Source organism: Sprattus sprattus, assembly GCF_963457725.1.
Source record: "Sprattus sprattus genome assembly, chromosome: 11".
Taxonomy (NCBI): Eukaryota; Metazoa; Chordata; class Actinopteri; order Clupeiformes; family Clupeidae; genus Sprattus; species Sprattus sprattus.
Window position 1 is genome coordinate 13,141,601 of NC_137909.1, and position 10,000 is coordinate 13,151,600.

At 46.1% G+C, this 10,000-nt stretch overlaps 1 protein-coding gene across 1 annotated transcript in view; it reads right to left on the reverse strand.

Annotated features, from left to right (window-relative positions):
* The window catches only part of pappaa (pregnancy-associated plasma protein A, pappalysin 1a), a gene marked incomplete at both ends in the record, with an annotated part of 103,324 nt that overhangs the window by 32,592 nt on the left and 60,732 nt on the right, over nucleotides 1–10,000 (reverse strand). The window contains 3 exons of the mRNA XM_080847303.1: nucleotides 6,115–6,328; nucleotides 6,707–6,842; nucleotides 7,667–7,780. Coding sequence (XP_080703429.1) covers nucleotides 6,115–6,328; nucleotides 6,707–6,842; nucleotides 7,667–7,780 — 464 coding nt within the window. The remainder of the gene's footprint in view (nucleotides 1–6,114; nucleotides 6,329–6,706; nucleotides 6,843–7,666; nucleotides 7,781–10,000) is intronic.

A 10,000-nucleotide genomic window follows, 5' to 3' on the forward strand; every position in this document is an offset into this window, starting at 1 on the left:
ACACACACACACTCGCACACACATACACAAAAATACTTGTGCTCAAACACACATTCTCTCTCATACACACACACACACAGGAGAGGACACCTGCACAAGGCATTTATCTTCATTAGTCCTGCCTCCATACCATGAGCAGTGGGCACAGGGTATAAATAGAATGTGCTATGCCCACCCTTTCCATTGTGTGCTGCTCCTCCAGGCTTAAGAAATGAAGACTAGCAGCACAATGGCAGCACTACACGCTCAGAGCTACACGCCAGGCCTAATGCAGTTTAGCGACACAACCACTGAAAGAGCTGAAAACATACGACCATCCAGGCAACTGTGGAATGGGCCAGACACAGTTATGCACCTGACCAGAGCCCAATCAGGTCAGAGAGAGAGAGAGATGAGAAAGAGCGAGAGAGAGAGAGAGAGAGAAAGAGAGAAAGAGAGAGAGAAATTAGGAGAGAGAGGTCTATAACTCTTTTAGTAAATCATTGTCATGGGCTCTCACACAGTTCACACTGTAACCCTCAACCACAAGGCTTACATACTCCCATCATCTTAGATAGATAGATAGATAGATAGATAGATAGATAGATAGATAGATAGATAGATAGATAGATAGATAGATAGATAGATAGATAGATAGATAGATAGATAGATAGATAGATAGATAGATAGATAGATAGACAGATAGATAGATAGATAGATAGATAAATACATTTCAATATAGTCTTCCCATTTGGAGTTGGAGTCAGTACTGGGCCATTCATCCTGGTGAGGCCATGCTGGTCAATATGATGTTGACTTGAACAAAGAGAGAGATAGAAGGAGAGAGAGAAAGAGATCTGGTGAATCAGCACTAGATATGGGCTAGATCCTCTCCAGACTCCATTATGCCCTAGGTGAAGAGGGCAGTGAAGAGGGGTGAAGGCTGAAGCACAGGGGCATCCCACAGCAAACAGGAAAAGATGGCGATGCAGGAGCTGGCGAAGCCTGCCTTACTCGTTGGGACCTCCCTGTTCTGTGAGTCACCATAACACCCCGACATGCTGGATCCAGCTCTGCGTCATCTTTATGACAGCTCATTTTGTTTCTGCTTGCCAATTTTGCTGGCATAAGAACGGGGCGTTACTGCCTCCAGACATCACTCTACCCCACTCCCAAGAGTCGCTTATCATTTCAGTTCATCCTCCAGCTAGATGCCATAGCTAACTCTAACTCATGTAGATTGAACTCAGAGGACACACATGAATGGCAACCAAGTCAACATCATATTGACCAGCATGGCCTCACCAGAATGAATGGCCCAGTACTGACTCAAAACCCCAAATGGGAAGACTCAAATTAAATCTATCTATCTATCTTTCTAAAGAGACAACGAAAAGAGGACAATAGAGCCAGAGACAGAGACAGAAGTGTTGATAGATAGACAGATAAGGATACAGAAAGAGGACTGTAAGAGTAAAAGAGTCCCATTGAGAAACCACAGACAGACAGTAGGAGCAAGAACCAGAGGGAAAGAGAGAAGGATTGTGAGAGAGGGAACAAGACAGAGAAACAGAAGAGAGGAAGGAAGGTGACCAGAGAGAGAAAAAAAGAGAGAGAAACAGAAGAGAGGAAGGGCCGTGAGAGGGAGAACAAGACAGAGAAACAGAAGAGAGGAAGGAATGTGGCCAGAGAGGAAAATAATGGAGGAGGACAGAAAAGATAAAGGGAGGAAGAAAAAGAGGTTAGAAGGAGAGAGGGAAGACAATACAGAAGAGAGAGAGAAAAACAACAAGGAAATAAAGAACGAAAGAAAGGCAAGTGAGGTGGGAGCGAGTACAAAATGAGAGTGTGAGAAAGAGAGAGACAGGAGGGAATGAAAGAAAGAGATGAGAGAGGGAGAGAAGAAAGAGAAAGATGCAGAGGAGAGAGAGAAGAAGGAGATGGGAGGAAGAGAAAGGGAGGTGAGAGAGGGAGGAGTAAAGGACCAGAGAGATGGAGAGAGGAGAAGAGGACAGAGAGAGGAGAGGAGGACAGAGAGGGGAGACAGGTTAATAAGCATCCACCCTGCCACTACGTCATCCTCCCCAGGAGAGCTCCATGCATCAAGCCAGCCAGCCAGCCAACCGGGAGGAAAAGGGTCAGCTCATCCATGTCTGTGAAGTACACTCTCTCTCTCTCTTTCTCCCCCCCCTCTCTCTCTCACACACACACACACACACACACACACACACACACACACACACACACACACACACACACACACACACACACACGCACACACACTCGCACACACACACACACACACACTCGCACACACATACACAAAAATACTTGTGCTCAAACACACATTCTCTCTCATACACACACACACACAGGAGAGGACACCTGCACAAGGCATTTATCTTCATTAGTCCTGCCTCCATACCATGAGCAGTGGGCACAGGGTATAAATAGAATGTGCTATGCCCACCCTTTCCATTGTGTGCTGCTCCTCCAGGCTTAAGAAATGAAGACTAGCAGCACAATGGCAGCACTACACGCTCAGAGCTACACGCCAGGCCTAATGCACTTTAGCGACACAACCACTGAAAGAGCTGAACACATACGACCATCCAGGCAACTGTGGAATGGGCCAGACACAGTTATGCACCTGACCAGAGCCCAATCAGGTCAGAGAGAGAGAGAGATGAGAAAGAGCGAGAGAGAGAAAGAGAGAGAGAGAGAGAAATTAGGAGAGATTAAACCATTGCCATAGGCTCTCACACAGTTCATACTGTAACCCTCAACCACAAGGCTTACATCCTGCCATCATCTTGACCAAAGAGAGGGACAAAAAGAGAGAGAGAGAGTGAAAGAGAGAGAGACAGAAAGAGAGACAGAAAGAGATCTTGTGCATCAGCACTAGATATGGGCTAGATCCTCTCCAGACTCCATTATGCCCTAGGTGAAGAGGGCAGTGAAGAGGGGTGAAGGCTGAATTGCCCCAGGGCACAGCACAGGGGCAACCCACAGCACACAGGAAAAGATGGCCGTTGAGGAGCTGGCGAGGCTTGCCTTACTCGCTGGGACCTCCCTGGTGTGGATACAACATTTCTGTGAGTCACCATAACACCCCGACATGCTGGATCCAGCTCTGCATTTGTATGAGTTACCATAACACCCCGGACATGCTGGATCCAGCTCTGCGTCATCTGACAGCTCATTCTGTTTCTGCTTGCCAATTTTGCTGGCATAAGAACGGGGCGTTACTGCCTCCAGACATCACTCTACCCAACTCCCAAGAGTCGCTTATCATTTCAGTTCATCCTCCAGCTAGATGCCATAGCTAACTCTAACTCATGTAGATTGAACTCAGAGGACACACATGAATGGCAACCAAGTCAACATCATATTGACCAGCATGGCCTCACCAGGATGAATGGCCCAGTACTGACTCAAAACCCTGAGGGTTGTCGCTGTCTTTGCGTCTGTCTTTTCTCCAAGACAGACATCAAAGGGACGGCATTCAAAAGCAGCATCTGTCCCTAGTAATGACCCACTCCGTGTCTCTATCACACCGGGACCTTTCCACCCAAGTCATGTCTAAAAGATTTTATCATCGGGAACACAGATTGAGATTTGACTTTGAAGATTGATTTTTCTTTTTTACATCAAACGAAGAAAGAAATCTGTCTGCCTTCAGGCAACAAGTATCAACGTTTGGTGAGCACATGTCTTTGCAACACACTTGAAAAAACAAACAAGAACATCAGACATCAGAGAGTAATAACAAATCAATCAATCAAGTCATTCTAATTAAACCAATGTGCGTGTGTGTGTTTGACTATCAGTATGTCTGTGTGTTTGACTATGTATGTGTCTGTGTGAGTGTGCACATTTCTCTGCTTGTGTCTATATGTGTGTCCATGTGTGTGTGTGTGTGTGTGTGTGTGTGTGTGTGTGTGTTTGTGAGCTAGAGCTAAGATCTTTGATGAATAAAGACAAGGATGCATTGTGACAGCAGACTATAATGGTAAAGGCCAAACAAAGCTCTGTATTGGTCACAGTACGAAAGGGCCTTTTGACAGAGGAGGGGGATGAGGGGCCGATGACGGCCCTGCAAACACTCTTCTGTCAGGGGGAAGACTCGATTGCAGAGACCCAAGGCCCTGGCCAGCCGGCTTCTCTAGAGGCACTCTGCAGTCCAGAGACCGTTTCCAATTCAGTAAAGGGATTTATGTGGCTTTCCCAACAATACCGTCCCAATTGAAAACTAAATATAAACCTCAACATACTGAGACAAAGAGACAGAATGCAAGAGGGGAGACCACGCGACAGACAAACACAGGCACACTGTGAGAAAGAGAAGATTCATTAAGAGATGCATTGTTTGGATTTTTCAATCCAACAGCAGCACATTTCTGTTGTTGTTTGGATGGAGGCAGTATAATAGAGGCATCTGGGGCAAACTAAAGCTTGGGGTCACTTAAAAACCCCACGCCAACCCCAAGCACAAAGCTGGGATATTTAAATCAAGTTTTTTTTTTCTCCATGTTCCACAAACTAGACAATCCCTGGCTGTAGCCCCCTCGAACACAGCGCGCACACACAAACACACACACACACACACACACACACACACACACACACACACACACACACACACACTCACGCCAAAGAAATTCGGAGCCAGAAGACAACTGACATCGGTGGCTGCTGGATCTCTCTCTTCCTCGCGATCGGCATTTTTTACACTCTCCCTTCCCCACTGTAAGCTGACCCTTCGGTTGGGAAATCGGAGAAAACAAGTCTCCAAAAACACATTCCACTCCGGCGAATCCAAATATGCCAAACGCACTGCAGTCTGCTTCTTTTAAAACATGGGATCACACACCAGGAAAGAAGAGAGGGTGGGAGATATATAGTGAGAGAGAGTGAGAGAGACAGAGAGTGAGAAAGAGTGAGACAGACAGAGAGTGAGAGAGAGAAACGGAGTGAGAGAGAGAGAGAGAGAGAGAGAGAGTTAGGGAGTTGTGGAATATGGGATTTGGTGTTTTGCGGAGTGGAGCGGGAGGGTGGGGGAAGGGCATTACGGGAAATGTGTTGTTGGCAGTGAGGTGGATCAGCAGCTGAGTGCACACACACACACACACACACACACACACATAAAAACACACAAACATATGCACACACATATAAACACATACACATACACAAACACACATACACGCACAGACACACGGGCGGGAGGCCATCATCCCCCGCTGGCCCTGCGACAGGCGCTCCCGAGAGCAGGAGCCAATCATTGACGTGGCACACTAGCGGCTGGGCAGCAGCAGCAGCCTCATTGAGATGTAGAGCGGCAAGACGGCCCTGTCTGTCAGAGCCGAACCCACACATGACAGATCTGTGAAGGCTGATTAGAGCGGAGAGACTCATCCCCTTGTCCTCACACTCCACCGGCACACTCACTACGCTTCAGAAATCACTGACAGATTGCCCGGAGCATTACTCATATCGCGAATAGTACCGAGTCTCGATGGCTGTGCTGTTTTAATGTGTGCATCTTTTTGAGGTGTTATCTTACGCTCGGAAACAGTAGATTGAGCCTCGCCGGAGGGAGATCGTGACCAATAAATAGATCCCGTAGCAGTTCCAGCTATGATTGCCTAATCGCAGTTCAAAATCAATTGGCCATGGCTAGCTGCCAGTGTCTTCTCAATTTTCTCACGACCCCAGCCTTCAATCACTGTTTGGAAACTGCCAAATGCATGTGTGTGTGTGTACATGTGTGTGTGTGTGTGTGTGTGTGTGTGTGTGTGTGTGTGTGTGTGTGTGTGTGTGTTTGTGTGTGTCAATGTGTGAGTGTGTGTTTGCATCAACATGTGTGCATATGTGTGTGTGTGTGTGTGTGTGTGTGTGTGTGTGTGTGTGTGTGTGTGTGTGTGTGTGTGTATCAAAAAGTGTTTTGTGTGTTTGTGTGTTTTGTGTGTTTCACAAAGGCTAAGAGAAGGAGAGAGCAAAATATTTAAAGGGATGGAGAGAGTGGGGTGAGGAGAAAAAAAGAGTTTAACACATTACAGAACGAACGAAAGAAAGAAAGACATAAAGAAAGTGAAGTGAAGGGAAAACACCGGCGCTGGGGTGGGCGTGCACCTTTGGCCCATGGGGTTGTAGATCTCGTTGCTCTGGCAGCCACTGATGGTGATGGGGTCAAAGTACTGGAAGGAGCGCAGCGCCACCCCGGAGATGGCCACCAGGTCGGAGCGGAAGAGCACCAGAATGGCCTTGGTGTGGTAGAAGGCCACGCTCAGGTCATGGATCACCGGGATCACCAGAGGGTTGGTGCGGCAGCTCAGACGCCAGTCACCTACCGGGAGACAGACAGGTCAGAGGGGTGACTGTGTGTGCGTGCGTGTGTGTGTGTGTGTGAGGGCTAGAGAGAGATAGTGTGTGAGTGAGTGAGTGAGTGAGTGAGTGAGTGAGTGAGTGAGTGAGTGAAAGAGTGTGTGTGTGTGTGTGTGTGTGTGTGTGTGTGTGTGTGTGTGTGTGTGTGTGTGTGTGTGTGTGTGTGTGAGTGAGCACCACCAAGTCATACAGAATAGAAGAAAGCAGCGTGGGAACTGATGTGATCCCAACTAATGATATTAGTAAACTAATACTGATGGCACATACCCAGGTCATACCAAAGCAAATCAAACAAACAATAAAGTCCACAACAGGAAGTTGGTTCAATGATGGTTCTAACCTAAGTTGTGGATGCCCTCCTTGGTGTCGACCAGTTGCACGGTGATGTTGTGCTGAGTCGAGTCGATGTAGTTGACGCCGTCGGCCGCAAGATGAATGATAACAGCTGCAGCTACCATAGGGTGGGAAAAATAGGCCTGGACAGAAAACAAAGAGAAATAATTATTAAAACGAATCAAATACAAAATAAATAAATAAAACAGAGAAGGGAGAGAGAAAGAGAGATAGAGATATATATATATATATATAGAGAGAGAGAGAGATTGTGTACAGGAGTACAAAACCAGTACAGCCGAACTAGGTTTTTACACTGTTTCCATACACACTAAGTACTTATCACTTCATGAACTTACAGAACATATACTTGGGGAAATAGTTATGGTTATGTTTGGGGTTAGGCATGTACTTAGAAGTATGCTGTTTTATTTAGTACTTGCGTAAGTACAATGTACTCTATATTTGGTACACTTAAGAATGTATTCAATGTACTCTACATTAAGTACACTTTATATAGAGTTTTATACATAAGCCCCTGTCTGCCCAGCCCCCAGTTGAGTGTACTTGAAAGAACTTTAAAGTTCTTCAGGAAGTAGTTGTTTAGGATTGGTTCAACCAATGGGCCCAGACAGCCACTCTCTGAGTGAGTCATGTGTTACACCCCTCTGCCCCTGTCAGACCATACACTCTCACACAAGCTGGTTGTGTGTGTGTGTGTGTGTGTGTGTGTGTGTGTGTGTGTGTGTGTGTGTTTGGGTGTGTGTATGTGACTGTGTGTGTGTGAGGTGAGTTGAGTAAGCTCAGGTGGCTGGGATTGGTGTCTGCCTCCAGTGACTCATTCTGGATTTGTCTGGAAAGAAGCTGGCCCTCTAGGACAAGCAGACTCTTTCCCGGTCCTGTGCCACATCTGGGTCGAACGCGGGATAAGTCAACATCTCTGTGCTCATGGCAGACCTTTACGCACCTTAAGCCAATAGTGTGGGTACCAGGAAGAGTGCTGCGCCTCTCGACAGGGAAACCAGGCGTACTGCGACACACCATCCGACAGGTCACTCTCAAACACCTTGGACTGACAGGTCTGCACAGAGAGAAACAAAGCAAGAGTACAGTTTCATGTTAAAACTGAGATTCAACACATTAGTGTACAGCTGTGTCATAGACTCAATTGCATTCTCAATCACAAATAATAATAAAAAACAATACAAGATTCTTAATTTATTATGTATTATTTGAAATGTCTTCACTGACAGACAGCCCACTCACTTTCCTGTGACCTTTTATCCAGAGACACATGATGCTTCCTCTATCCGAATCCCAAAATGACTGTTCTTAAAAAAAAACATTTGCCCGCTAGCAAAGCGTGCTGACGCTGATCATACCTTGAAATTCCGCTGCTCTGAGGTCAACATCAGTTTGAGGCCCCTAGCTTTATAGAGGAACAAGCAGCACTCTACTCGATAACACTCTGAAGACATTTTCGTTGATTCATTCTCTGAACATGTGTTTGTTGGCTTTATCAAAAAGTATCGGCTTGTCTTTAATGCTTGTCATATTTTGTTTTTCCATTGCTTTCATAAGTGCTGCCAACTGGTAATTCCTTGGGTTATGCAATTCCACCAGGAAGTTGCTAAGGCAAACAGTTCAGTGTTGATACTTCTGCTTACAGACGGCCGTTGTTACACGCTAAGTGAGTTAGCCTCAAGAAAAACAATCTGGAAGTCGGACAGCGTGCTTTTTGATCTTATGCTGAGAAGTACACACACACACACACACACACACACACATATACCCACACATCCCAGTCTTTTCCACAGTCTGCTACCAGATGCAAACTCAAGAGGAAATACTTCTATGCGCTTCTGTGATTGTCACATGTGATTTTCATCTCAACTGAGAGGGCAAACAGAGGGGAGGCAACTCTGTGCACCTGATCAATGAAACAGTTCAAGAACCAGTGTGTGTGTGTGTGTGTGTGTGTGTGTGTGTGTGTGTGTGTGTGTGTGTGTGTGTGTGTGTGTGTGTGTGTGTGTGTGTGTGTGTGTGTGTGTGTGTGTGTGTGTGTGTGTGTGTGTTTGTGTGTATGTGTGCGTGTGTGTTCTTGACAAATGTCAAGCACACTGCAGGGTGGGCTTCATACCAGGTTAAGGCCCTAATGTTAAGATAACCGAAAACAGAAAACAACAAGACGAATACATTTCTATAGAAGTTCTATAGATGCAGATCTCTAAAGTGGTACTGTGAGCATGGTGGTGAATTTCTATGTGTGCATGTGATGGTTTGTGTATGCATGTATATGTGTCTGTATGTGTGTGTGTACCTCTGTGTATGTGTGCATATGTCTGTGTGTGTATGTGCATCTGTGTATGTGTGTGTGTGTGTGTGTGTGTGTGTGTGTGTGTGTGTGTGTGTGTGTGTGTGTGTGTGTGTGTGTGTGTGTGTGTGTGTGTGTGTGTGTGTGTGTGTGTGTGTGTGTGTGTGTGGGTGTGTGTGTGTGGGTGGGTGTGCCACTATGGGAATCTGAAGGGCACCTAGTTTCGCCTGCTCTCCTGATACAGTGAAATTGGAGAGCTGCAACCAGACACCTCCACAAAGTCAGAAAGCAGCGTTTGTGGAAAACTACCCACAATACCGTGCTGCAGTATCTCCCCATAGAATCTGTTGACGTGACGAAGCATCCAGGCGAGGCTGCTGGAGGTCAGAGCTCTTGGGCAAGTGAAGGAGGAGGTGGAGGAGGAGGTGGTGGTGGTGGTAGTGGTGGTGGTGTCCACTGCCACAGTCACAGCAAAGTGACTAGGCCTGAACCAGGCCAGACTCAAAAGCAGTGCGTGCTCCATGTTGTTTTGCTCCTTCAGATCTCTTTAATCGTGGCTTTTGCCAATTACCATTTATTATTGTTTTTGCCGTTTTAATCACATTTACGGTTGGTCACTTTGTACAGAAGTGACAGTAAGCAGCAACATGTTTCATTTGTAGAGGCTTTTGCCAATGACCATTTATTATTGTTTTTGCCGTTTTAATCACATTTACGATTGGTCACATTGTACAGAAGTGACAGTAAACAGCAACATGTTTTTATTTGTAGAGTTTGAGACCGCTGCCTCTGTTCTGTCACCATCACAGACTGTAGTAAACCAACATCCTGCCAGATCTGGGCAAGCCCCACCACCAAAGCATAAAAAAACACATTAAAAACACACACGACAAGTTCACTTACCTTCTCATAAACGTACCAAAAACAAACTCGTAAATTTGCTTAGCTCCTCTCAAAACAAACTCCTCACTAACTTCAGCCCAGCAT